The sequence below is a fragment of the Opisthocomus hoazin genome, chromosome 10, assembly GCF_030867145.1.
Source record: "Opisthocomus hoazin isolate bOpiHoa1 chromosome 10, bOpiHoa1.hap1, whole genome shotgun sequence".
In the NCBI taxonomy this organism is placed as follows: Eukaryota; Metazoa; Chordata; class Aves; order Opisthocomiformes; family Opisthocomidae; genus Opisthocomus; species Opisthocomus hoazin.
This window is the reverse complement of record NC_134423.1, coordinates 30,687,733-30,715,134: the sequence shown is the minus strand read 5'-3', so window position 1 is coordinate 30,715,134 and position 27,402 is coordinate 30,687,733. Positions and strand designations below refer to the sequence as shown.

General features: G+C 57.4%; 1 protein-coding gene across 1 annotated transcript in view; it reads right to left on the bottom strand.

Annotated features, from left to right (window-relative positions):
- The window catches only part of SMAD6 (SMAD family member 6), a 47,323-nt gene extending 20,810 nt beyond the window's left edge, over positions 1-26,513 (bottom strand). The window contains exons 1-3 of the mRNA XM_075432135.1: positions 25,157-26,513; positions 22,981-23,037; positions 21,172-21,249 (exon numbers count right to left, since the gene is read on the bottom strand). Coding sequence (XP_075288250.1) covers positions 21,172-21,249; positions 22,981-23,037; positions 25,157-25,910 — 889 coding nt within the window. The 5' untranslated portion in view covers positions 25,911-26,513. The remainder of the gene's footprint in view (positions 1-21,171; positions 21,250-22,980; positions 23,038-25,156) is intronic.
- Positions 26,514-27,402: the final 889 nt, after the last annotated feature.

The window sequence follows — 27,402 nt, the reverse complement described above, 5'->3', positions numbered from 1 at the left end:
AGATGGTTAAGCTACGAGTCGCATCCATGCATCCCCTATCTCAGCATCCATTTTGAAAAATATGAGCTGCCACCAACGGCTCTTGCAGCGTGGAGGACCCTGCGATGGCCAAACCCAGGCTGCTGCCCAACAGAGATCCCCCCCCCAGCCACCAACGGGCCTCTGCATCAGCAGAAAGAGGGTCTCCTCTCGTGTGCAATGCAGAAGGCAGAGCATCGATCCTTTCTGAGCCCTGTTGCGAAGAAAGACACCTAGAAAACGGCGTCCTGCTCGCACCCTCCCTTGGGTGCTCCCTCGCTCCGCTCCATGGCACGGGGACGGGGCAGAGGATGGGGCGAGGGAGGCAGAGCAGCACGCGCCTTCCCCAGCCAGAGCCCAGCCTCAGCCCAACTCATCTGTGTCCAGGTTTCCTTACAAACCCCGAAACACGAATACGTTCCGAATTCTGCTGGTGAAGCCGAGCCAGGTTTCTGGCAGGGCTGCGTTTGGGATTGGAACGCGGGGGGAAAAAAACCACAGCGGTTTTGACCCAAAACCAAGATCTCCCCCCACCACAAATCTGGCAGTTCCCACTTATCTTTTGTCTCAAAACTCGGGGCTCCAATACCCTCCTCTGGGAAGGGGGGGGATTTTCGGAGCCCTGCGAGACCCCCAGCCGCCCTGCTGACGCTGGACGTCTCGACGGGCCGGCCAGCGCTTTCCCAGTGCAAAGACGAGGCGATCACAGCTCGTACCGCAGGAGAACCCCCAAAAGGCCGGGGGCCCCGCTCCCAAACCCTCGCTGCAGATCCCACCCGTGCCCCACTACGAGCACCCGTGGCAGCAGCAGTCGGCAGCTGCACACAAATAGAGCCGCAGGCATCTTCCCAACTGCCCCAACGTCGAGTTTAAAAGCAGGGTGTTTGGCCGAGCTGCCGTTCCCTCAAATAAACACCCACAGCCTTACTCCGAAGAGGGAGGCACCGCGCTGGGAGTGCTCCGGTCGCCTTCTTTCCAAAAACCCAGCCTTGATTTTTGTCCCCTTCGCTGGAGGGACGCTGCCGGGCTGGACGGCACCTCAGGCAGGGAGCGACGGCCAGAGCACTCCGCGGGCAATGCGGGGACCCCAGCACAAACAGGCAAGGATTCTTCTCATCACCCCCTTCGTGGCGAGCTACCAGGTCTGGCTAACCGGGAAAGCCGTTTTTCTGAAGCTCTGAAACATTGAGATGCATCCCAGCCTGCTTCACTGCACCAGAGGAAAACAATTCAAGGCATCAGGGCGACGTGATACGTGAAGTCTGGCTCTGCGTCTCCACGTAACGCTCGTGGTTGCCTTTGCAGCAGTGATTCAAGTCAGTCTGGAGACCACCAAGGAGCCTCCAGTCGAGTATGACTCCACATCACCGGAGCATCACGGCGAGGAGATGCAGTCCCATCCCCGTACCCTCAGTTAAGATGGGATAAAGGTACGGCGCTTTGGAAAACCATTTCTGCTGCCTCCATGTTACACGCCTCACACAGTGTTTCAGCTTCTTTACAAGACACAAGCATTAAACACGACTTTAAAGGAGAAATAAGTAACAAAAGCTCCACGATAAGCCTGTCCTCCTTCCTTCAGGTCAACGCACCCACCCAGGCGCTGGAGACGGGCTCTCTCCCTCTGTCAGGGCAACAACCACCACCGCTCCCGTCTGCGGCTCCCTTTGCCATCTGCAGGGCTCAACCGGAGCTGGCAGAGACCCCCACCTAGGTGAGGAATCTCAGAATCACAGAATGGCAGGGGTTGGAAGGGACCTCTGTGGGTCACCCAGTCCAACCCCCTGCCGAAGCAGGGTCACCTACAGCAGGCTGTAGAGGACCTTGTCCAGGCGGGTCTTGAATATCTCCAGAGAAGGAGACTCCACAGCCTCCCTGGGCAGCCTGGGCCACGGCTCCGTCACCCTCAGAGGGAAGAAGTTCTTCCTCGAGTTCAGCTGGAACTTCCTGTGCTTCAGTTTGTGCCCGTTGCCCCTTGTCCTGTCGCTGGGCACCACTGGAAAGAGTTTGGCCCCGTCCTCCTGACCCCCACCCTGCAGATATTTAGAGGCATTTCTAAGGTCCCCTCTCAGCCTTCTCTTCTCCAGGTTGAACAAGCCCAGCTCCCTCAGCCTCTCCTCGTAGCAGAGATGCTCCAGTCCCCTCACCATCCTTGTAGCCCTGTGCTGGACTCTCTCCAGTAGCTCCTCATCTTTCTTGAACTGGGGAGCCCAGAACTGGACAGAGTACTCCAGATGGGGCCTCACCAGGGCAGAGTAGAGGGGAAGGAGAACCTCCCTCGCCCTGCAGCCCACACTCCTCCTAATGCATCCCAGGAGCCCAAGCCAAGACCTTAATCCTGACGTATGTTTTAGCTACAGCCCCGTTCTCCAGTCTGTGCTGCCAGCACCATTCTGGGACACTGCAGGGTGGAGGTGACCAGGCCTTTTGGCACTTCATGGAGCAGAGAGGCCCGAGTTGTTAATGCTGTAACCCATTTTGCTGGCAGTTAAATCCTCAACTTGCTTGCCTGCCTTGAAAGCATCCTCTGAATGCCTAAGACCTTCCCGGGTGTCTGACCAGGGTGGAAAACATGGCTCGAAATCCCAGCGGAGGCTTCCCGTGCTCAACACGCCACAAGCACTCAAACCCAGGGACCGGCACCAAGCCAGCCTGACCCGCAGAAGAGCTCGAGAAACAAATAAGCGCCATGTCTTAATGAACCTCTAATCAAAGCAAGCTTGTGCTGCGATGCCCGGAGGCGGCCGAGCCACAGCAGCGAGCCAGAAAGCCGCACGGCACATCCCGCATCCCGCTCCTCCCTCCATGTCGCCCGCGCGAGCACCCAGGCGATGCTCCGACATGGGATGTCTCGGCAGCCAGCCCAAAACCCCAGTCGTAAAACCGCCGTGCGTTTCAGCGAGGCCAGAGCCAGGAGAAAAAGGGTTCTGGGGGCTGAGGGCGAGCCAGGCGGCAGCGAGATGCTGGGGCTGAGCAGCCCCGGCCCCGCACGGTGCCAGCTTCGCCCTCGCCCGGCCCCTGCGCGCAGCTTGCTCCTGCCTCCGAGGGGAAATCTGCTCTCCGAGCCAGCTGGTTCTCATTGCGCAGCCTGCACGGGGGGAAAGAGCCTGCGGCGAAGGGGAGAGGGAAAAGGAGGGGCGAGAGCACCGGGATTAAAATAATACTGTGTGCAACTCTCAGCGAGGGGGAGAGCTGCTGGAGAGCAGCTCTGCGGAGAGGGACCTGGGTGTGCTGGGGGACGACAGGGTGACCATGAGCCAGCAGTGTGCCCTGGGTGCCAAGAAGGCCAATGGGATCCTGGGGTGCATGAGGAGGAGTGTGGGCAGCAGGGCGAGGGAGGTTCTCCTCCCCCTCTGCTCTGCCCTGGTGAGGCCCCATCTGCAGTGCTGTGTCCAGTGCTGGGCTCCCCAGTTCAAAAATGATGAGGAGCTACTGGAGAGTGTCCAGCGGAGGGCTGCGAGGATGAGGAGGGGACTGGAGCATCTCTCCTATGAGGAGAGGCTGAGGGAGCTGGGCTTGTTCAGCCTGGAGAAGAGAAGGCTGCGAGGGGACCTTAGAAATGCCTCTAAATATCTGCAGGGTGGGGGTCAGGAGGACGGGGCCAGACTCTGTTCAGTGGTGCCCAGCGACAGGACAAGGGGCAATGGGCACAAACTGAAGCACAGGAAGCTCCAGCTGAACCCGAGGAAGAACTTCTTCCCTCTGAGGGTGACGGAGCCCCGGCCCAGGCTGCCCAGGGAGGCTGTGGAGTCTCCTTCTCTGGAGATATTCCAGCCCCGCCTGGCCGCGGTGCTGTGCAGCCTGCTGTGGGTGACCCTGCTTGGGCAGGGGGTTGGACTGGGTGACCCCCAGAGGGCCCTTCCAACCCCTGCCATTCTGTGATTCTGTGAAAAGTCGGGGGACAGGAGAGAAACAAACACTTTCTGCACGGCGGCGATGGAGCGGTGGCAATCCGAGCCACGGCTGATCCGGGATTATCTTCCGGCTCTCAGAAGCGCTCTGTCTTGGTTAGTTTGTACTCAGGTAAACCCCGACTGATCGCATCACCTGCATCCAGCCAGGGCAGCCCCTGCCCATCGGCCAGATCAAGCAGCCCAAAAGCATCAGCAGGAAGGAAGCCACCACGTTGAACATGGACAACGCGCTCTCCGCCCACGTCAGCCTTCATCGATGTCGTGCCGGGCTCTGAAAGCACCTCTCTTCAGCAGGGCAAGACTGTGGGAGATGACAGCCCTTCCGTCAGCACCTTTTCTTTTTGCTGCAGCTTATGTATTTTAAAATGAACATTGAAAACCTGCAGCACACATACGGGCTGGACGAGAAAGGGCTTCCTGCCCCACCACGAACAAAACCTGCCTGGGGACAGATCTGCTACGAACATGCAAAACGCCGCAACGTTAGGCAGGTTCATAGAATCATAGAATGGTTTGGGTTGGAAGGGACCTCAAAGATCATCTGGTTCCAACCCCCTGCCATGAGCAGGGACATCTTCCACCAGCCCAGGGTGCTTAGAGCCCCATCCAGTCTGGCCTTGAACACTGCCAGGGAGGGGGCAGCCACAGCTTCTCTGGGCAACCTGTTCGCTTTTTTGCTTTTGAGATTTAAATTATTTTTTGAAACAATGGATTTTGAGCCAAGAATAGGGAAACTCTGCAATCTTATTTTTACTTTTTTTTAAGTACTAGCTATGGTCCGACGGCAACTCTTGCGGTTGGCTTCTGACTGCAAAGATCTCGGGTGAATTTTCTGCGACCAACTGCCCCTCAATCTCCAAATGCCAGGCAGGTCACCACCGGCTCCTCTGGTCCACAGCCAAAGCAAGGAGGAGAGAGATGGGGAGGGAACCACGTTTTGGACGGTATCGATCGCAGACACCAAACCCAATGTGACTGCAACCACCCAAAGCCCTCCAAACCATCCGGCGTTGAAATGCCCAGCTCCCCAGCCCCCAGCTCCTCACAGGCTGGGTGGCCAGCCCGTCCCAGTTCAGACAGTCATTGAATCATGGAATGGTTTGGGTGGGAAGGGACCTTTAGAGGCCATCTAGCCCAACCCCCCTGCAGTGAGCAGGGACATCTCCAGCTGGATCACCCTGCTTAGAACCCCGTCCAACCTGGCCTTGAGTGTTTCCAGGGATGGGGCATTGACCACCTCTCTGGGCAACCTGGGCCAGGGTTTCCTCACGTTTACTGGAGAGAACTTCTTCCTTATAGCCAGTCTAAACCTCCTCTCTTTGAGTTTAAAGCCATTACCCCTTGTCCTATCGCAACCTGCCCTGCTACAAAGCCTGTCCTCATCTTTCTTGTAAAGTATCCTGAAGTACTGGAAGGCTGCAATCAGCTCTCCCTGGAGCCTTCTCTTCTCCAGGCTGGACAGCCCCAGCTCTCCCAGCCTGTCCTCGCAGGAGAGGTGCTCCAGTCCTCGCATCATCTCTGTGCCCTCCTCTGGCCCCGCTCCAACAGGTCCCTGTCTCTCCTGCGCTGAAGCGTTCTGCACGCCCGGTTTTGCACGCAAGCCTCATTTAGGATAATTAAAACGCCAGCTATGCTCCCCGCTGCATCTACATATGCAAACATATCTGCTTGCCTCCACGCAGCCGGTGCAGGGGAAGGTTCAAGTGCATCCCCACGCGTTGCGGGACGGGGAGGGCGGACTGCACACCGTACTCCCTGACGGAGCTCCGGCGGTGGTTTCCTATCAGGAACGAGCCCTGGGCATCCAGTTTCCTTGATGGCTTCGAAAAGCTACGGCTCAGCTTTTCCTTCCTGCAGGGATCCACGCAGCCATGAGCCGACGCTTCCCCGCCAAGCAGCCGAGCTTCACCGACAGCGGAGCTCGGCACATAAAACGCCGGGCGCAAGCAGCCTTTGAAGCGAAGCCCTTCAAAGCCAGGCACATACCAAATCCGCTGAGGTTTTTTACACAAACAAATTCAGCATGGCAAGAGCAAAACTAATTTGCAAAGATCTTTAATGTTAGAAGTCTCAAATGACCGACCCTTTCAAGCACAGCTGAATTCAATCCGGCTCTAAAGGTCCATATTGATGACTCAACGTGGAAAAGACCATGGATATTTCAAAATATGTGGCCATAATTACCTGGGAATCAAAAACGACTCTGATCTTCTTGTTTTAGCGGCGAAGAAGCTGCCCGGAGCGCTCCTATTCTAAAACCAGTGATGTGCAAGTGACTTGTTTTTTTTTTTTTAAACATACTTTTGCTGACATTTCCCTTTCATTAAAATAGCTCAACAATGAGGGGAAGAGCAACTCACCACGTGCATAGGATCTTTACCTTACTTTGTACTCGCGGAGGAATTTCCTTGCTCTCCTCTGGGGTGGAAGTTCCCAGTCACACGCGAGCGGCTTTTAGCAGAGCGTCCCGTGGCATCCCAGAAACCGATTTTTCCAGGAGACGGCCGTAAATCTTTCGCCATTCAGACGGACGCCTGCGCGCCTGCCAGGGACGGACAGAGGCTTTGCCACGGGCGGCTCGGACACCAGCTTCCAGCACAGACCATCCCTCCGCGGGAGCGTCGAAATAAAAACCAGCGCAAGTGGAAAAGCTGGGTGGACTCCCATGTTGGGAGCCTCATGTGGTATTTAAATATGGGTCAAATCAGCAAAGGGCTTGTTCTGGGGTCTGGAGAGGCTGAGGGAGCTGGGCTTGTTCAGCCTGGAGAAAAGAAGGCTCAGAGGGGACCTTAAAAATGTCTACAAGTATCTGCAGGGTGGGGGTCAGGAGGACGGGGCCAGACTCTTTCCAGTGGTGCCCAGCGACAGGACAAGGGGCAACGGGCACAAACTGAAGCAGAGGAAGCTCCAGCTGAACCCGAGGAAGAACTTCTTCCCTCGGAGGGTGACGGAGCCCTGGCCCAGGCTGCCCAGGGAGGCTGTGGAGTCTCCTTCTCTGGAGATATTCCAGCCCCGCCTGGCCGCGGTGCTGTGCAGCCTGCTCTGGGTGACCCTGCTTGGGCAGGGGGTTGGGCTGGGTGACCCACAGAGGTCCCTGCCAACCCCTGCCATGCTGTGATTCTGTGACAAGCCATCACCTGGCTCACTGGGAAACAGCTTTGGGTTTCGGCAGGGCCAGGATGTCCCCACCAGAGACAGGGGCTTGGGAAGCAAAGCACACGGTGCATCACCCACTCATTGAGGGACACAGAACAGGCTGAGAGCCTCCCCCTGCCCACCCCTCATCCCAGGATCGCTCCATCCCGCAGGCCCAAGAGCTCACGCCACAGGAACGAGTCTCCTTCTCTGGAGATATTCCAGACCCGCCTGGCCGCGGTGCTGTGCAGCCTGCTCTGGGTGACCCTGCTTGGGCAGGGGGTTGAGCTGGGTGACCCACAGAGGTCCCTGCCAACCCTGAGCATTCTGTGATTCTGCGATTCTGTGACCCGGGAGGATGAGGACTGAGCGATGGAGCAAGAACCAGACTGATCCCACCCCATGATGGGGACCCAGAATTGGAGCAGCCCCGTGGCTCAGCATCCCCAGGGGTTGCTGGAACTGCTTCGCGTTGGCCTGAAGGAAATGCTGCTTCCCCAGAGGCTCCGGCGCTGGCAGATACCGATGCACAATCGTTGTCCCACCACAGGGATCCGATGGGCTCATTCACACCACGTTCCTCAATCGCCACAGACTGCAGCAGGTCAACGAGTCAGTTCTAGCTATAATTTGGACCAACCAACCTATTCACTTCCTTGCATACGGCATTTCCCTAGGCTCCTCGTAGGAAAAAGGAACAGAAAGGGAAATATGACATGAGCAGACATATCTGGGGCATCAATGCCAAAGCCCCAGGCAAGCCTTTTGCCAGGTGCCGTTGAGCTGCTCAACACATCTAACGGCATCCAACGCTCCCTCCAACACCCCTGCATCGGCACAGCCACCCCGACCCAGCTCCTTCCCCTCGCATCGGATCTGGGGAGCAGACCGAACGTGCCATGGATGCAACACGCATCCACCAGTGTCCTCACCTGCACCACGGATACCCAGCAAAACCCTACACCAGATGGAGGAGAAAGCCCCCAGCCAGGTTTCGCGAAGTCTGGAGCTAGCTAGAGCTGTCACCCTTACCCAGCTCAGGCCCCAACCATAAAACAAGCTCCACAATAGTGTTATTTATTTTTTTTAAGTCACAAATTATTTCCAGCAGCAGGAGGGTGGAAGGATGCAGCGTGCTGGACCCTGCTCACCGGCATCCAGCCAGTCTCATAAATGGTTGGCAGCCAGCAGAGCAGCAAACCCATTTCTATTGAAATGAGCTTGTTACTACTAATTTTTACTGGCTTCCCGGTTGATTCATAAAGTTTTGTTGGGTTTTTTTGTTCGCTCGGGTTTTTTGCAGATCTCGGAAAGCGATTCCTGAGACGCTTTGGGAAAAACAAGGCCTGGCCACCCCACGAAGGGCTGCTCCTGCACCCCGGCACAGGCATCCGCATCCCGCTCAAAACTACGGCGTCTTGTCTTCAGGGCTTCGTAAAGTCGTAGCAGAAAGAGTCCTCTGGTTTTGCATAGGGCAAAATCAAAACCTCCCGGATTCAGTTTCACCATTACCAGCCCCGTGGCAGCAACAGCTCGAGGTGGCAGCTGCAGACACACATTTGACAGGGACAGTTTGGGTCCGAGGCATTAAACTCCCCATTTTCACATCTGCTCTCTCTCTCTCTCCACAGCTGGACGCACCAAGTCGTTGCACGAGACAAAACCAACCAGCTCTAACCTTGGAGCCGGAGCTTTTCGGGATCACCCGCGACCATCAGCTGTGAGACTCGGCACAGCTTTGTCCGCTGACCTTTGCTCACCGCCCGCATGGACGAGAGCTCCTCTTTCTACACGGGCAAAGACAGCCGAAGCGACGCTCCCTGCGGACACCGTAAGGGCCACGGCAGTTTCACTCCATCAAAAACCCCAGCACAGACCAGACAAGGCAACACACCCCCCGCTTCGCCCCGAGGGCCCCACCAGCCCAGCCAAGCCCAGGAGGAGGAGGCCACGGGCACCAGCCCACGCAGCACCGTCTCCCCCAGCATCACGTCTGTCTGTGTGACATTTCGAAACGTCCTTGACGCTTTAGCACGGCCCTTCCCATACACTTTGCTTATTGTTTAGACTTGGTCAGCGTTAAGACCTTTCCCGAGGCGTTTGTTTCCCTTGTCCAAGTGCTGGACCCTAAACAAACCCGCAGCACCGAGCACAGAGCAACCGGTTACTCAGCGTAATTCCACAGGTAGCTTTTTGCAAGAAGTCAGGTTATGCCATGGCTTCCCTGGATCTTCAGAAGAAGAATGGGGGAAAAAAAAAATATATATATAGCTCATTTTCAGATACAGCTCACTGTAGGGCTCCAAGACCAACGAATACCAAAGCCACAGGCAGAGTTCAGGACTCAGTGACTGTGTCGTCAGGGGACAATGCCGCGCTGCTCCCACAGCCATCGTCGGGGCCAGCGACACAACGTCATCCGCTCAGAAGGGAGAGAAGGCAGAGCCAGGGGAGTTCTGCGCCTGCCTTCCCCGCTGCCGGCGCGGGACAGGGATGCTCCCAGACCCCACAGCCTTTCCACAGGGGCAGATGAATCAACCGCCTCATTCTTCCAAGTGGACAAACTCGCATTTTGCCGGCGCGGGACCTCACAAACGGGCCGTTGTCTGAGCGCAGAGCCAGGCGCTCGCCCTGAGAATAGGCTGTGCTTTGTAGCAGCCAGAAGAAAAAAAAGAAAAAATAAAGGAAAGCAAAGTGATGGGCTCTGACCAGGGTGTCCATCCCTCCAGAGACAGGTGGAATAAATCAGAGGACAGCGCAGCGCCATCGGCACCCGCCAACTGGACACCCGAGCGCTACACCTCCATGCTGGTATCTACAGGGCTTCCTTTCGAACCCTCCAGTCAATGTTTTTGTTTTTCCTCATTAAACAGACAACAGTGATTTGCATCACTATGTGTGAAAGCATAAAGGCAGCTGCCGTTTTTTTTAGAAGTCTTTAACATTCTTTGGCTCCTCGAATGGAAAAATCTTAGCAAATGAGACCTTAATAAATGGAAAGAGCTGAAAAATAGCCTTCCTGCTGGCGCATTTCGCTCCTGCTAATGGAATATGTAGATAAAACCGACGCAGTTGTGTCTCAAACCCTTCCGCAGTGCGAGAAATCCTGTCCAGGTATCCCCGCCGTGGTCCTCCTCGCATAGCGAGATGCCGCCGCAGCAGGACGAGGCCTCCAGCTCCTCCTCCGGCCTCTAGAACCCAGCCAACGCGAGGAAAGGGCAGCCTGGTCCTCCTCCGCCAAAGAGCACCGAGGAGGAGGAGGAACGTCTCCAAATCCATAAAACCCGAAGGCCGGCGGAGGAAGGGGAGGGCAGCAACCAGCTCTTCAAAGCCCAGGCGGGGAAGATGGCCAAGCTGCAGTGGGTCCAGCTGAGCATCGGTGTCCAGCTGGGAGAGCAAAGGTGACCCGGGGGCACTCACACGTGAATTGCCGTTTGGGGAGGGAAGGAGGGCTTTGGTCCGGGGTTTGCTCTGAGAACGGCGCTTGGAGCGGGGTGGGGAGGGGCCTCCCACTCCCCCAGGAACAGAAAACTGCTGTGAAGAAAAATAGAAATTTTCTACTGACCCCTCTTCTCTTACGCTGTTGGGAATCTGACCTCTTGGCAAGTTTCGTACGCGGGCTTTTACAACCTGCAACGCAAAACGCCGAGGGCAGAGAGAAGCGTCGCAGCCCGCCTGTTCTCAGCCAAAGTTCGCATCCCCGTGGAGAGGTAGGAGCAGGTTTTCTCGTGTGAGGGAATGCAGGTCCGGTCATCAGAGCTAATTCTGTGGCATTGGTGGGGCAGGGAGGGAAGCACGTTTATTTACCACCAGCTAAACGAGGAGCGGGACCGCTGCAGTACGTGATTCTAGGGTGACTGGCTCAGCTGCAGCAGCTGCATCCCGACATGGGGGCACGACACATCGGAGCACGGCCCCGTCACCGCTGCGGGACCGCGTCCGAAGGCAGCGGCCCGCGCTGCGGGCACGACGCTGGGTGATGACACGGGGTGGATGCAGCACAAGCTGCCTGCTTTGAAACGGCTGAAAACAGGCTGCTGAGGGAGATGCTTGTGCAGGAACAGGGCTTTGGCTTTAATTGCTTTTACATCCTCTGATGGTGCTGGTGTTCCCCCCTAACCAAAGCCAGGGATGACGAAGCAAAGGGCTGCTCAGCTTCTCACCAAAGCAAAAGCACCTCCAGGAAGGGGGCTGCGGGGCAGCAACATGCTCCAGCACTGCGACACTGGAGCCCATTTAATCCTTGCTCCAGCCCCAGGAGCTCCAAAGGCCATTAGAAGTCAGCGTTCAGCAACTCTGGAAGAGGTCAGCCAAGACAGGCATTTCCACGCAAAATGTTTTTGTTCTTATCAAAATAAAAAACCAAAACCAACCCAGGAATTCAACAGTTCTCAGCATCTGAAGCCCAGACCCCGGCGCTGGCGGAGCGTCGCACGACTCCTCCTCAGCCTTCCCTCTCTCAGCACTCAGCCCCCGCAGCAGTGCTTTTTTCCAGACCAACCATCCAGTTTTAGAGGGAATCGACCAAGGGAAAGATGTAAAAGAGGAGGGAGAGCAAGTACAGCCCGCTGCTGGGACACGCGCCATCCAGCTCCAATGCCCCCCGAACAAGGTGTGACCTCGACGAGCCGACGTCCTTCCTCATCCTCACCCGGAGCCGCTGCCCGGGCTTTGCTCCGCAGGGCTGGACAGGGCACGGAGCCCGCTCCTCTCCTCCCTCCCGGAGCCCACGGCACGGCGGGACAGGCGGCAGGGCTCGGCGGGGCTGGGAATCTCAGCCGCCGTGTGCCTAATCCCCTCGGATCCCCGGCACTTCGGGAGGACAAAGAGCCGAGTCTCCTTTGCCAGTAAATCGAACCTGCGGTTCCAGGGGCTCGAGGCACTTCAAAGCCGCCGGCGGCCCGGCCAGCAGCAGTAAAGGGATGTACTTTTCGGCTGTAGAGCAGCAAAGTAAAATCCACACAAATAAGCAGTGTTCCAGAAAACCAGGTTTAACCATCAGCAGCTCCCAACGACAGGGGATGTTTTTCCTGAAGGGTTGTTTTTTTTTTTTTCTTCCTCCGCCTTTCCAGTTTGCCTTGGGTATTTTTTTTTTTTCTTCTTACTAAAACACGTCTCGAGCTCCCACATCGCACCGCCCTTTCGGGTCTGAGCATCCTCCAGAGGTAAAATGCTGAGTTAGGTACCGGAGTCCGGGAAAGGAGGTGCCTTTGATGAACAGCAAATCCACAGACTTCAATCGTTTCGGTGAGCGCCACAGATTTAATAAGTTATTTCCGTGGAAAACTTTAGTAACTCAGTTATGAATCAAGCCTATAAACACCTCTCACCCATCAAAGTGCCACGAAAAAAAAAAAAATCTATTACTGTAACTGTGAATACAAGCCTCTCTCTACAGCTCCCTATAAGAAGCCAAAATCTTGCCTTCAAAACATCCACCATTTTCAAAGGTCCTAAATACACTATGTTCAGTATTCAGCACATCTATTTAAAAAGCAAAACATAGGCACAGAGAAAAAGCAAAGTTCAAACAAAGACGTACTCATCAGATATGCGCTGTTTAAAAGACACAACCGGAGTTACATCAAAAAAACCTTTTACTACCTAGAAAGCCATATCCAACTCCTAATAGGGTGCAAGAATGTCATGTTTTGGCTACAGAGATTAAACTAATTTACTTTTAAGTAACTTGCTTACTTCCCGATGTTTCTTTTTTTAAGTGTGATGCTTAGGTGCTCGGAGAAGTGAGGGATGCGATTACTCTGTGATTCAAGGCCAAACATCACAACCGCTCAATGAACCACAGACAAAAACATATTTTATCTGGGTGTTGTACTCACTCCAAGAACTTCTAGGCTGAAAACATCCCGGCTAGCTGCGAAAAGCCATCCCAGTTCCAGGTAAAGCGAGGGACAGAAAGGGCAATTCTCTCTCCTTCTCTGCAGAAACGTACAGAGAAATTCAGTGTCTTGCCTACAAGGCAACGGAGCTCCCCGAACGCTGCCCGCGGTACGTTCGTTCCAGGGCATCATCCTGCCTGGGTCCGTCACGGCAAATTCTCCTTTAACATGAGGAAGAACTTCTTCCCTCTGAGGGTGATGGAGCACTGGCCCAGGCTGCCCAGGGAGGCTGTGGAGTCTCCTTCTCTGGAGATATTCCAGCCCCGCCTGGACAAGGTCCTGTGCAGCCTGCTCTGGGTGACCCTGCTTGGGCAGGGGGTTGGACTAGATGACCCACAGAGGTCCCTTCCAACCCCTACTATTCTGTGATTCTGCGATTCTGTGATTCCGAGCCGGGGAGCCGCACGCACACGCACGAACGCGGAGGTACCCTCTGCAAAGCAGCTTTAATCCCTGCATTAGGCACGGGGCCAAATATCGATAAGGCCAAGCTCCTTCCACCCCTCGTGCTCCAGGCAGTCTGCGCTACCCCAGGCAGATGATCCCCAGGCTCCGGCAGCCCGCTTTGCTTTTTCTTTCTCCTCCTTCCGCACCAGGGGCGGCTCAGATTGTCCACATTTCTTCTACGTGCTGCCTGTGTTGGGGGGTTAAAGCAGTGGTATCAGCCACCATAATCACCGAAGAGGAAAGACGCTCTCTCACGTGGAGCAATGGGCGAGATGTCGGCTCGATTCGCAGCTCTGCAACAGTCACCCCATCTACCTTGGGAAAACCCCTGACTCCTCGCAGGGAAGAACGTGTGGGAAGAAGGGAGCCCACCATCGTTCCGTCAGTTCAGATGAAGAACATCACGGGAGCCGTCTCAGCTAAAGCTGCTCCTCGGGGCGGGCAGGTCCTTGGTCGAAGGCAGGACACTGTGGGAGCTCCCTTCTGTCCTCCCCGCTCGGCACCATCAACGCGCTGGAGAACAGCGTTGCTCTTGTGCAAGGCATTTGTACGGCTAGTAACGAAGGTGCATTTCTCCATCTCCCAGTCCAGGAAGATGCCTTTCCTCCTGGCAGATGGTATTTTTAGAGGCAGGTGACGACACTCTCACTGCACAGGATGCAAAGCCTCAGAATCATCTTTGTTTCCCTCCTTGGGAGACCTTCAGCACAAACCATCCATTTTCCCCATCTCCAGCAAATTCCCCTGCGGTCCCTCATCCTTCACAAAATTAACTTCCCCTCCCCACGCTACTAACTGGCTCAGCTCTGAATTAATTTCAAGACCAGAAGGCTTGTCTTGTGAGCTCACAACCCGTAGCATACTTTAAACGGGTGTCACTTGCTTTAGAAACCCTTCTACAGCTGCATGGTCACTGCCAAAATCTCCTCTTCCTTCCAGAGGCCCGTGCTCTGCACGTATGGGGTCACCGGCACCTCTCCTGCTTCTCTGGATGGGACGCTGGGCACAGGTGGCAGCGTGAAGGTGTATTGTCACCCAAGCGTGGCCATCCCCAAGCTCTACAAGAACGAGCTCCTGCAGACCTCAACACTACAGCTCTTGGGTTTGGGGGACCAACATGAGGTGCCCTGCAGGGTTTGAATGGGAGAGACAACCACGTGCAGGGAATATCTTCCCCAGCCTTAATCTAAGGTGCTTTGTCTTCAGTTGGGAAGTAACAGCATATTTGCTCCATCTCAGTGCTGCTGAGAACACCTCCAACTGCCTACTAACTGCTCAAGTGGAGCACTCTCTGCCAGGTTACACTGCCCATGGATGAAGCGCTGCCTTCAACCAGCTTCGGACACAACGAGGAGCCCACCCGGCTGCAGAACCAACGATTGTTTCCCATCCCATTCTGCTCCAAAGAATCAAAACATTTGCACTCCAGGAGCTGCCACCGGAGCCACCCACTGCGGCAAGCACAGGCGTACCGCAAAAAACCCGCAGCCCTCCTGTAAATGTACAGGCGCCCGTGGATCTACCGTCAACCCAGAAAGACGTTTGTTGTAGAACAGAAGAGCCCACCTGCGTCTCTCTGAAAGGGGCAGACGCTGAAAGCCCCAGGACGCCGTCTCCGAGCGCTTCCCCACCTTCCCTTTCAGGAATTCATTCCCCACAGTTTGCAAGGCTGCCTTTGATGTCAGCCCCGGGCAGGGCCAGAAGCCGCACGTGAACGAACCCGCAGCAAAGGTAGGTGATGGTCCTGAAGTTCTCCCGACCCTCAGGACGGACGCTGCCGCGCGGTCACGCTCTCCGATGGGGATTCCAGCATTGGCAGCTGCCCACGGTCACGTGGGGAAAACCTTCACACCGAGCAAAGGATCCCTCTCTGAAGCGCGCTGGAAAATAGATGCGCTTTATTTCCCGTTGGCAAACTGAAACTATGGAGGAAAAATGTTTAATATAAAAACATCTGACAAAGCACCTCCAGGATGTATTTTTTTGCATCAAAGAAGTAGCTCTTGGCAACGCGCGCACTCCTCCGACACGAAGAGCCTTCCGCCAAACCCTGATTGTTACAGACTGCGCCGGGTAAGACACGCCAGCGAACTTAAAGTTAAATATGAAAGAAAAAGGAAACCAAAACCATTACTGGCCCAAATAAACATCTGTCTGTGATTAAACTGGATGCACAGATACGCTTTTTTTTTTTCTCCCCTCTCCAAAATGGATTTGTTTCTGCAATGGGACAGGGGAAGAAAGGACGAAAAGGCTCCAGGGTGATGCTGGGTCAGACCTGTCCTGCAGCCCCCACCCAGTGCTGCCACCCCAAACCGGCACCCGTGCCCAGGGCTGCGATGGGAGCCCAGCCCCGAGACGTGCCGAAGCCAGGGGCGATCGCCAGAGAGCTGCAAAACCAACATTTCACCCACAGAAGAAATTGCCACCGTATTGATGAGAAAAATATCTTTCTTTTTTTTTTTCCCCCATTAAACAGGTAATTTCACAATCTCTCCCCCAGTCTGGAAAGGGCAATGTTTGCCCAGTTTCCACACACATCCGCCTTACATATTTATAGGCTTTTTTTTTTTTCCCTAGTCCTAACACACAGGATCTTCATAAATTTCCTTGTTAGCATAAATCCTTGCAGTCTGTTATTTCTGGGGGGAGAGGAAGAGAGACATTCACTTTCTCCATTCAGTGGGTTTTAAAAATATGCTTCCTTCAGTTCATCCTAAATATTGCTGGAAGCAGAAAAAAGCCCTCCCGCTCTGGAGCCGTGGCGTTGCTTCAGCGGGACTGAGTCATCAGCCGGGACGGACGGGCACGCTCCGCCTTCCTCCTCCCTTCGGGGCTACGGGGACTCTGCTCCCCAAATCCAACACCCCCAGCCCCACCGCCGCCCCGCCAGCAGCTTCTCCACCTTCCCAAGCCTTGGAAAAAATCCAAAATGATTTAAATCAGCTCCAGCCCATTCAGTCTCTGTTTCTCCTCTCTCCGTCCATCCACATCTACCTTCCACCAGCTCTGGAGGGGTAGCATGGAGCAGGTCACTGGGCAGATCCCATCTCCACGTGGATCCCACCACCTTCCAGGCTGCGGCAGAGCTGCTCGGCGCAGACTCTCACGAGTGCCTCCACTTTGGGGTCCGGCTGCCCACCACCCCCGAGCGCAGCCAGGAATTCGTCACGCTTCCAGCAACCCGCCAGCTCCCCGCTTCTCCTTTGGGATGCCCGACCCAGCCACCAACGGCTTCACCAGAGCCAAAACTCTCGCAGAGTTTTAGCACGTGGGAAGTGAATGGATTTTGAAGTCTGAAAAAAATTAGTAATTCTGGAAAAAAAAAAAAAACTCGAAAGCAGCATTTTCCCTGGCTCCCTGCAAAGCCTCTCCATGCTGGCACAAACCCCACTGCTGTGCCCCCTCCCCTCCTGCTCTTCTCCCATTCCCAGCTCTCGCCTCTCCCCTGGTAGCACTTCTTTCTCCTCGTCTCTCTGCCCAGGGACATTAGAGAGCACCAAGCCACCCTCCCTTCTCCCACCTGGATGCGCCCAGCGCTGAGCATCCCGAGCCGGGGCTCCAGCTCGGCCGTCCGTGGCAGAAGGACCGGGTGCAGGATGTGGTCCCCTGTAGAACTGGAGGCAGGCAGGTCGGACATCGCGCTCGGCGAGGAGCCCTTTCCCTCCAGAAAACCCGGCCACACACAGGGCTCGAGCCTCGCGGGCAACACCGGTTCACAAAGGCATTTCCATACGAACAATGAAACTTTCCACGCGAACACCGGTACGGCTCCTGATTAAGCGAGGAGTAACGAGCAGGCATGTATGGACAGATGAGACAGGCTCTAGGGATGAGTGGTTCATTTTGAGGAAAAATAGCTATCATCAGGGCTTGGCACTGCCTGCTGCAGGCATAGTCTTCGTTACGTGTCAGGAGGATGGGGCCAAGCTCTTTTCAGTAGTGCCCAGCGACAGGACAAGGGGCAACGGGCACAAACTGAAGCAGAGGAAGCTCCAGCTGAACATGAGGAAGAACTTCTTCCCTCTGAGGGTGATGGAGCCCTGGCCCAGGCTGCCCAGGGAGGTTGTGGAGTCTCCTTCTCTGGAGATATTCAAGACCCGCCTGGACAAGGTCCTCTACAGCCTGCTGTAGGTGACCCTGCTTTGGCAGGGGGTTGGACTGGGTGACCCACAGAGGTCCCTTCCAACCCCCACCATTCTGTGATTCTGTGATACGTACCTTCAACGGAGACGCTCAGCCGGTGCGGGACCTCCACACCGCGGCTGGGGACTGAGCTGCACCCATCGCCACCCATCCGCTCCTACAGCTAACGACTCATCTTCTTTCTTAGAGCTCCAAAGAGCCCCCGTGCCCCAACATTCCCGCACTCTCTAGAGGACAGTTGAGCTGCTCCAGCCCTGCAGCAGCCATGAGCGATGGCCAAGGCAGCACAGAGACCGAGCAGCAACACCACCTTCGGCCCTCCCGCCTCTGGCTCAACCGTTCCCCTCCCGCATGGGCCTCAGGACCTCCAGAAATTAACGCCACTGCTAATGAGAGCTCTGGTCACTGCTCTTGGGAATTCACGGGGCTTTTTCAGCCAGAAAGACAGAGTGACGCAGCACGCTGTGCGAGGGGAGTGCTGAGGAGGGGGGCTACTCCGTGGTCTACACAAGAGGGTCCTTCCTAGGGAAGGTGAGGGACAGCCCTGTGGGATTCAGGGGGAGGCAGGGAACCCCCAGCCCTGTGGGATGCAGGGGGAGGCAGGGAACCCCCAGCCCTGCGGTATGCAGGGGCAGGCAGGGAACCCCCAGGCCCGTGGCCCCCGCCAGCTGCTCCAGCACGTCCCCACCGCAGGGACCCGGTCCCCGCAGCGGCAGCGCAGCCCTCTACAAGCCTGGCAAGTCTGACGGGTACAGCGGCTTCTTGGCACACGGCAGAGGAGCCAAGTCGGAGGGGAAGGGGGGGAAAAAAATTACTACCAATGTTCCACCAATTCTGAGTCACGGGGCTGAGCTTTTGTTTCTGCCTCGCTGGACGTTGCCCTTTCCCTGGTATTTCCCCAGATCTGGCCGGGAGAGCCCGGGGATGCCGACACCGGCCAAGGCTCCGCCGGAGGACAGGCACAACCGCGGCCAGGGGAACCATCTGGGCTCCAAACACAACCCCCCAACAGCCGGCTTTCTTCATCTCTGCTCCCCATGCGGACACGGCTGCAGAAATACACCTAACGAGAAAAAGATGGAGCCCCTTTTCGTACTCCTGTAAGCCTGAACGTGACAACGCCTGAGCTCAGAAGACGGAAAGTTCAGGACCAAACACCTCCAAGCGCCTTTTCCCACCAAGCCAGATCTTCCCAAGCCGCAGCAGCTCACTGAGAAACCAGGAGCATCCCCAGCCCGACAGAAATGCCGTGGCTGGACACTGCTCCTGGGACAGACAGCTCCATTTCGCGACCCAAACGCTTTGAACCTCAGATGAAGAGGACTCTGGGGCATCATCCATCCAGCCCCAGCTCACGACACGGGAGCTATTCACGACGTGTGCTTCCAGTTAGCACAGACTGCTGCTCCGAACTTTACAACGAGCCTGCTAGTTCATTCAAGACTCCTTCCTACTTTCAAGAGCAGTATTACAGCCATGAAAAGCTCTGCTTCAAAAACAGGGCTCACTTTTTTTTTAAACAAAATGTATACATGCCACAAAGACGCTCCTCTGACTTCACGCGAAAGCTTCCTGTTTAGAAGTTCATCGAGTAAACGAGCAACAGGAGAAGAATGGTTCTCTTTGTTACCCAAAATTGAATTTTGTGGTTTTCGTAGGAAAAGCCTTTTTGATGATGAAAGCTGAAGCAATAAATAGTCGTGGCTTGATGCTAGATCCAAAATGTACTTATTTTTGGAAGGGGAGTTGAGCGCACGCTGAGCTCCTTCGGCACACACAGGAGAAGGCAGGGAAGACCAGGTGCTTTGTGTAGCGTTCACACAGGCCTACGTTTCAAGCAGACATATTTAATAAGTTGAAATGGAGAATAAACAAACTGAAATGTGGCAGATAGACTCGAGTCTAAGTGCTTTTCTTCCTTTTACTTCCCTGTGATGACAAGTATGGGTTAACTTCAGCGGAGCTCTTATCCTCTTTCAGCAATCATGAGCACTGGGGAAAAATAAATCACACAGCCCCAGACTCTTATTAAAAGTTACACCACTGGAAACTACAGAGGGGGAGAGCAGGTATCCGATTTCAGTACAATCTCGGTCACATGTTATCATTATATTGTTCAAGTAAAAGTTAAAATCTCCATTCCAGAAAACCCACCAGATGTCCCATAAAGGACTCAGCTGTGAGCGAAGCTGAACCACTGCATCCTCAGGAACCCCAGTTCTCAAACTCGGCTGCCGTAATTAATGACAATTACCAAGCTACGGTAAAAGCCACGGGCACGGGGAGCCTTACGGACGTGGAATGTTCGTTAGGAATTGCGAGCACATATTTGTTATAGCACAACCCTGCGCGATCCAACTCCTGGCTATCAATTGTTCCCCTGCTGCGGACACTTGGCAGCACAACAGACGCGGGGCCGGCCGGCACGCTGGACTCGGCACGCGGCAGCGGCGAAACCGACCGCGGCAGCAGAACCTTAAAGGAGAAGAAGGGAAAATCTCCGGAAGGAAACGCACCGCCGTCACGCCGTGACACCGCGGTGCCGTGCTGTTTCAATGCTCATTTTTGGAGCGCTGCAAAGTCAGGATCGGCTCAAACGTCCCAAGGAAGCCGCAGGTCTCACCAAACTGGTCATGAACCCTTGCAGGCGAAGAGCAAAGCCGCTAACGGAGGCTAACGGAGCGGCACCCCGAGGGTCCCCTCCACCACTGCCAACTTACAGCATCTCCCAGAGAGAGGAGCAAACCCCGACCACGCGCTCAGCCATCCGGCAACTCGGCACTGAGGTGCCCAAGCCCCACCCCACCACGCAGGAGGCACGTGGGGCTTCACCGGGACGAAGGGCTTGTCCATCTCAGCTCTCAGACCATCAACCGAGTCATTTCACACGCGGAAATTAAACCTGGTCCCAAAGGCGGGTCCCTCCTGCCCCCACGCAGCCAGCACCCAGCCTGGGACAGGACACCGGAGGGGACGGACGGGCAGCCAGAGCCCAACGCCAAGCAAACGAAAGCCCCAACTCTGCCTGCTTGCAGGTAAAACCACCCCAGACCTTACAAAACACCACTAAACGCATGAAAGATTGCCAAGAGCAAAAACCAGGACCTAATTAAGCAGAGCTTTGTTCGGGAGCTCCAACGGCACCGCGGCTGGGAGCACTGCTCGTGAAAGCAGGCTTTGCACCGCAGGGCCAGGACCCTACAGGTAACGCCAGCTGGACGGACTCGGTGAGAGCCACCACAAGGCAGCACCGTCTGCCACGGCCACGTCTCTCCCGCCGTGAAAACACGACAGCGTGCAGCCCGGCCCCACGCCAGCCCGCAACCCCGGGGCTCGGGTGAGGTCCAGGTGGCTTCCAGAGTGACACGCGTGGCCCCGGGGCCACCTCCTAAGCATCCCCACTTGCCCCAGCGCGCCCATCCCACACACAGCATCGTATCGCAACACGCGGAGCGCGGACGATCGACGCCAGCAGCCGCTCTTTGTTTTTCCCCCCTCCCTTGTTTTCACACCAAGACCCTCAGTGAGGCGGCAGCACGACCCCCGGCCTCCCCCGGCACCCCCGCCCCAGCACGGACGGCGCGCGCGGGAAGGCGCAAGCGTCTGCCAACCTGAGAAGTCTCCGGGCGTGACGTTGGGCGAGTTCGTAGCCTCTGTTTCAGTGTAAGACAACGTGGAATCTGATAGATCTGGGGAGGGGGGGAAACAACAACAAAATCAGGATTTTTCAGTCCTCCTGCGCTCGCTACGCGCGCACCCGCGGCTCTCCTGCCACCAGCCCACCTCTCCCCAAGAGCAACTCTCCAGAAAGCAGCGATCAACTTTGCACCTCTACCAGGCGAACGCGAAGCCCGCACTGCTTCGACCACGAAAATAACTGCAGCGAAGTTGATCAAACAAGTAGGAACTTGGTGCTTACTGGATAAAGTTACACTAAGCCTCTAAACAATTCATAGTTACTATACTTAATTATCGCCATTAAAATTCTTGAAGCTGTTTATTCTTGCTTCCTTCCTTCCTTCCTCTTTGCTGAAGCGAAGGAAACTTTGTTTTAACAAGTTAAGAGTCTTTGTTATTCTCTCTTGCTTACACCCCTCTAATTAAGTGCTCAACTGTTTGCTCACCGATTAACTATTATTTTTCCAATCAAACCAGCCAGTGAAGCAAATTTCAGTCCCTGGCTGTTGTTTTAATAAAGTCACACGTCACTCACGATCAGCTCTCCCTGCAGCACAAGCAGTTTCTAAAGGGAATTAACTTGGAAGGGGGAGCGTGGGGAGGGACAACTCCTGTTCTTTGCCTCCACACATAATAAAAAAAAAAAAATTTAAAAAAAAGGAAAAAAAACCACATGACCAGCAGATTTTGCTTTGCTGGAGGCTCTGGTCACTGCCCCAGGCCAGAGACTTGGCTGCGGTGGTGATGGAGCCGGTCCCTCACGGGCAGCGGCCAGGCCTGGCAGGGCAGAGACTCCCCTTCGGCCCTTCCCTCGGGGCTGGGTGGCACGGGCAGGCACGCTGCCCCGCTCCTGTCGCCCCGGCAAACCCTGCCTGCGTCCTCCCCGGCCCTGCCCGATGGGGAGCCACAGCGGCTTGCCGCTGTCGTTACCCTGGGTAAATCACAGCCACCCACTATGGGATGAAGGGAGAAATCCCTCGCTCCCAATGCGGCCATAGCCACGCTGATCCCGGCACGAAACCCAAGTGGGGTGTGGGATTCCTCCCTTCCCTCCCGCGTCTTTGCTTCCCATTTACTCGTGCTGAGAAAGGATGGTCAGGACTCAGCGATGCCAGGTCAGAACATCATCATGAACCCTGCAGGACCAGGCTCCGAGGCTGCACAGTGCCAGGCTTACAGCAGCCCTCACTTCATGCCCAGCCTGACCACCCAAGCCACTTCCCCGAGCTTTTTTTTTTTAAAAAACCCTTTTCTAATTCATCAGGAAAAGCGCAACGCCGTTCAGAAATCACACAGCGCTGAGTTTCCGAGAGCTGAGGTCTCCTGGTAATAAGCAGAGGCCGGGCAACAGCCGGTTCCTCCGCGGCACTGCGCGGCCAGGGCTTTATGGAAATGGCACCCGGGAGCTCCCGCTCTCCCTCCGCTCCGCCACCCCGCCGATTACACACGCAGACAAAACACGACGTCTGGTAACCTTTCATTACGGCTTCATTAAAAATAGCGCTTGGTATTATTCTGGAAAATCTGCATGTGTCTACACGATAATTTGGTAGGATAAACTGACATCCATTTACTTCTTAAAACCCGTCAGCTGATGCTTGCTCAGAACTAACGAGCAGCCATAAAATCCCGACTTGTTGGCTTCTGCCTGACGCGCCGCGTAGGGATGGATGTCTTAGAACCAACACCAGGACCGCACCAGGAAAGAGCTGCCGGGAGATCGGAGGAGAGGAAACACGTACCCAGTGGCTTTTGCTCATCATGAGGAGACAGCCGAGAGTAGGGAGGCGGTGGAGACTCTGGAAAAAACAAAACTCCATGTTAGTGCCGTGTTCGGTTTATCAACGAAACCCTCGCGCTCTCTCTTCCAGGGTAGGAACTCTCCCAAGGTTGTAAACACCCACTTGGAAGCACCCCAAGATGCTTTTCCAGCTTCTGAAGAACAGGGGTTCCACCTCGACATTTCCAAGTGAGCTTTACTACTGAGAACGCTGCAGTTCTGCCCTACGCCGCCCGCCCCGTGCCCCTGCCTGGCCACCCACACCCTGAAGCCCACCAAAGGGCACGCCGCTCCCGGAGAACGCCGCTTTCATCACCTGTGCCGGGAGACAACCCTCCAACCATGGCTCAGGCACACACGCGCTCAACAAGAGCTCCCCGCACGCATCACAAGGACGGAAAAAGAGCGCGGGGTGACGAAAAGACACTCCCCTCGGCACGTGTGAAGCCTGACCCCAGGGGCCAGGCTGGCTTCAGCCAACAAGCCACCGGAGAAGCTTTGGTCCGCCCCAACAAACCCGTCGGCACCTCCCGTGACCCTGCCCAGCCCGACCTCCACCCAGCCAAGCTCCCAAGCGCACGCGTGGCTTCACGCGGCAGCGGCGCATCAGCAGCCACGCGCTTGAAGTTTTAAGCGAGTCCTTGGCAGTGCTTGGCTGAGTCGGGTCATCCGACCGGCTCCTGCTGTCCTTCTCAGAGTCAAGACCATGGCAAAGGCTGACGAAGGTCCTCCATCAGCTTTACGCACTGGTTAGAAGGGGTTATTTTCCCTTCTGAATTATGTCAGTGATGCGCTTCTTGAATTATAACCTGCTAAAATTGAGGAGCGCGCAGCCAGGGCTCTGTCATGGCACCGGCACTGAGCAGGCACCGACTCCAGCGAGAAACTGTCCTGAGAAGTCAATGGCATCGCATTGACCCCGGGCCACTGAAGGCAGGGTGTGCTCCTCAGTTCCCAGACAGATCCAAAACCACAGCACCCAGGCCAACAACTGGGGCTCAGCTCGGGTTACTTCATCGGGAACACCCTCAGCATCCCCTGCGCGATGGCTCCGGGATGGCCCGCGGTCATTTACCGCCTCTAGGAATAGGTCCCTCCTCTCTCCAACCCAACAAGGTGCCCAGTGGCAAGAAGCTCTTCTCACAGGGCGCTTAAAGAGTCTCAAAATAAAGCACCACGGTGCTGACGTCCCAACGGGGATGTAACGGCCCGACCTGCTGCCACAGGGGACTTCTTCGAAGCACCGAGGCATTTTCACACCGCTCGGCTACGTCACCCCACAGCGAGCTGGGTGATGGACAACATGGACAGTCTCTGCCAGGAGCCACGCAAACGCCTGCGGAAAAGGGCATGGGGGCCCTTCCCGGGCTCCTGCCACCGTTCCCAGCTCTGGGTGGGAGCGGGTGGGACCCCGGCCTGGACACCCACCACCCACACGATCGGGAACCACTCGACCACAGCTCTGCTCCCCGCTACGCCCGGCACAGGGCTCGTGGCCGTTTACCGCTGGGGAAGCGACCGCCGCCGCGGGGAAGCGGGCTGGAAACCGTGCCCGTTCCCGAACCGCACGCACCGCTCCTGCGAACGCGCAGCCAGCCCGGCCGACGCCAGAACCAGAAAAGCCGAGCTGCTCCCAGCCTCTAGCGATCTCCGGGGGAAGCACGCCCAGCACAGAAGTTTCTTTCAAAGCAGCGATGCAAAGCGAGGCAGGATCCCGGATTGCAAAATAAATTAAATAAAATAATAATAATAAAAAAACCCCCATAAACCTCAAAGCTCTCGCCGCAGAAGGGACCGCCAGCGGGAGGCCGGCGTCCTCCAGCAGCCCTACGCCCACGGTATTAAAATAAAAAATAAATTTGAAAAAAGCTCAGAACACGCACTGAGCCCCCTCCTTCGGCACCTGGACAGCGGAGGGGGGGGAGGAAAAATGAAAAAGGAAGGGGAAAAAGGGAAAGAAAGGGGATTTTTTTTCTTTTTTTAAGCGCAGCTGAGGAGGGATGGGGATGGTGGGGGGGATGACAGAGCGGGGGACCCCGGGCCAGGCGCAACCCGGGCGGGCATCCCCGAGCCGGGGGAGCCCGGGAAGGGGCCGGGGGAGCCCGGGAAGGGGTCCGGCCCCCGTCCCCGCCTCTCACCTGGCCCACAGAGCCGGCTGAAGTGGTAGGGGTTGCAGCAGACGGTGGGTCCGTCGGCGAGGCCGAAGCTCTGGCACTGGCAGAGGGGTTTCAGCTCGGCGGGGTGCTGCAGGTCGGGCCAGCGGAAGAGCCTGCCCAGGAGGAGGTGCGGGGGGGCGGGCTGGCCCCCCAGGCGCAGCTCGGTGCGGGCCACCAGCACGCAGCCGCCGGGCGTGCCGCCGCGGGACTCCACGGCCTGCAGCAGGCTGTCCAGCGAGCGCTCCTTCAGCCGCTTCAGCAGCGAGTAGGTGACGGCCTTCAGCTCCCGCTCCAGCAGCGCCAGCCGCGACCCGGCCTCCCGGCCCCGCCGCTCCGGGGAGCCGGAGGAGGAGGCGGCGGCGGCGGCGCAGTGGGGGGGGGGGTGCGGGGGGCCGCCGGGCTCCCGCTCCGCGAAGAGGCAGCAGGTCACGGTCCGGCCGTCGGTGTCCGGCGCCCGCCGAGGGCTCGCCCCCCCGGAGCCGTGCCGAGCCCCGGGCCGCTCCGCCATGGGGTGCCCGCCGGCCTCCTCCTCCTCCTCGTCCTCCTCGTCCCGCAGCGGGCTGCGCGCTACCGCCGCGATCTCCGCCGAGGGGTTTTTCTCCGGGATCTCGTAGCTACCGGTGGGTCCCAGGTGGCGGTGGCCGCTGCCGGCGCTCCCATCTCCGCCGTCCCCGTCGGGAATGACTCGGCTCCTCCAAAGTCGCCGCACCAGCCCCGAGCGTTTGGACCTGAACATACGACAGGCGGGCGGCCGCGGTTCCTCCTCCGTCGGGGGGTGGGGGTCGTGGCTCCTCCGCCGCCGGCTCTGTCTCAGCCCCGACCCGCCGCCCCCGGCCCGGCCGCCCCGCTCGAATCGCCGACGGCCCGGCGGGGGGGCCGCAGCATGGGGGGAGGCGGCGCGGGCATAGACGGTGCGGGGGGAGGGGGCTGCGGGGCCGGGGCGCGGCGCGCCGTGCCCTACATCGGCTGCCGGGGCGGGGGGAGCCCCCGGGGCAGCGCTGCGCCGGGCGGGGGGGGGCTCCGCGCCCGGAGGTGCCGGTTCCCTTCGGCCAAGAAAACAGCCAGGAAAATCAAAAATTGTTAAAAATCATCAAAAATCGTTAAAATTCATTTAAAAAATCATCAAAAATCATTTTAAAATCATCAAAAAATCATAAAAAATAATAAAAACACTAAAAAATTATTAAAAATCATTAAAAATCAGAAGAAGAAGAGCAGAACGAGGCGACCCGCGGCGAGGCGCCCAGCCTCCGGCACGTGCGCTGTGCGTATCCCGCCGCCGCCGCGCGGATCCCGGTCCCACCGCGCGCGGCTCCCGCCGCCGCCGCCTCCTCCGCGCGCCCCGGCCGGCTCGCGCCCGTCCGCCCGCCCCTCCGCCGGCTTTTGTGTGGCCGGGGCGCGCGCGCAGGGGCCCCTCGCGAGCGGCGGCGCGATTGGCTGCCGCCCATCATGTGCCAGTCTAGACACTTTGGCGGCTCCGCGCGGCACCGGGGCTCTTGCGCAAACACCGGCTCGGGTTTCCGGGCTCTTAAAGGGACCGCGCGCTCCGGCGCTCCCCCTCAACCGCCCCCCAACCCCCAACCCTCAGCCGCGGCGGGAGAGCCGCCGCCTTCCCCCGCTTCCCCCCTCGGGGACCGGGAAGGGCGCGGGGGGTCCGGCCCCGCCGCGGGAAAGTAGGTCAGGGCGGCGCGGCGGCAGCGGAGGGGTTAAGGCGGCCCCCCCCCCCACCCCCCGGCGGTGCCGCGGCGGCGGGACACACCCCCGCGATGTATCAACTTGTCCGCCGTGGCAAAAGTTCAGGCCCGCCGCGCCCCCATTGGCCCGCCGCCGCGTGACGCGAGGCCCCGCCGGCTCCCATTGGCCCGCGGGGCCGCGCCGGCACCGCCCACCCACCCTTTCCTCCTGGCGTCTTTCATTCACGGGCACGCCGCGCCGCGCAGGTCCCTGCGCCCGCCGCCGCCGGGGCCGCGGGGGCGTGGGGCGGCGTGGCGTGTCCCGTGGGGCGGCGTGTCCGGGGGGGGGGCTGCGTGTCGCGGGGGTGGCTGCGTGTCCCGGGGGGGACACACACGCCGTGTCCCGCCCCACGCAGCCGGGTGGGGAGCCCGGTTCCCCCGCAGCGTGGGCGGGAGAGGAGGGCTTTTCCCGTCGCGCGTGGAGCGGGCCGGTGTGAAGCAGGTGGGGAGCGGCGGGGACGGAGCTCTGCCCGCAGCATCGCCCTGAGAACCGAC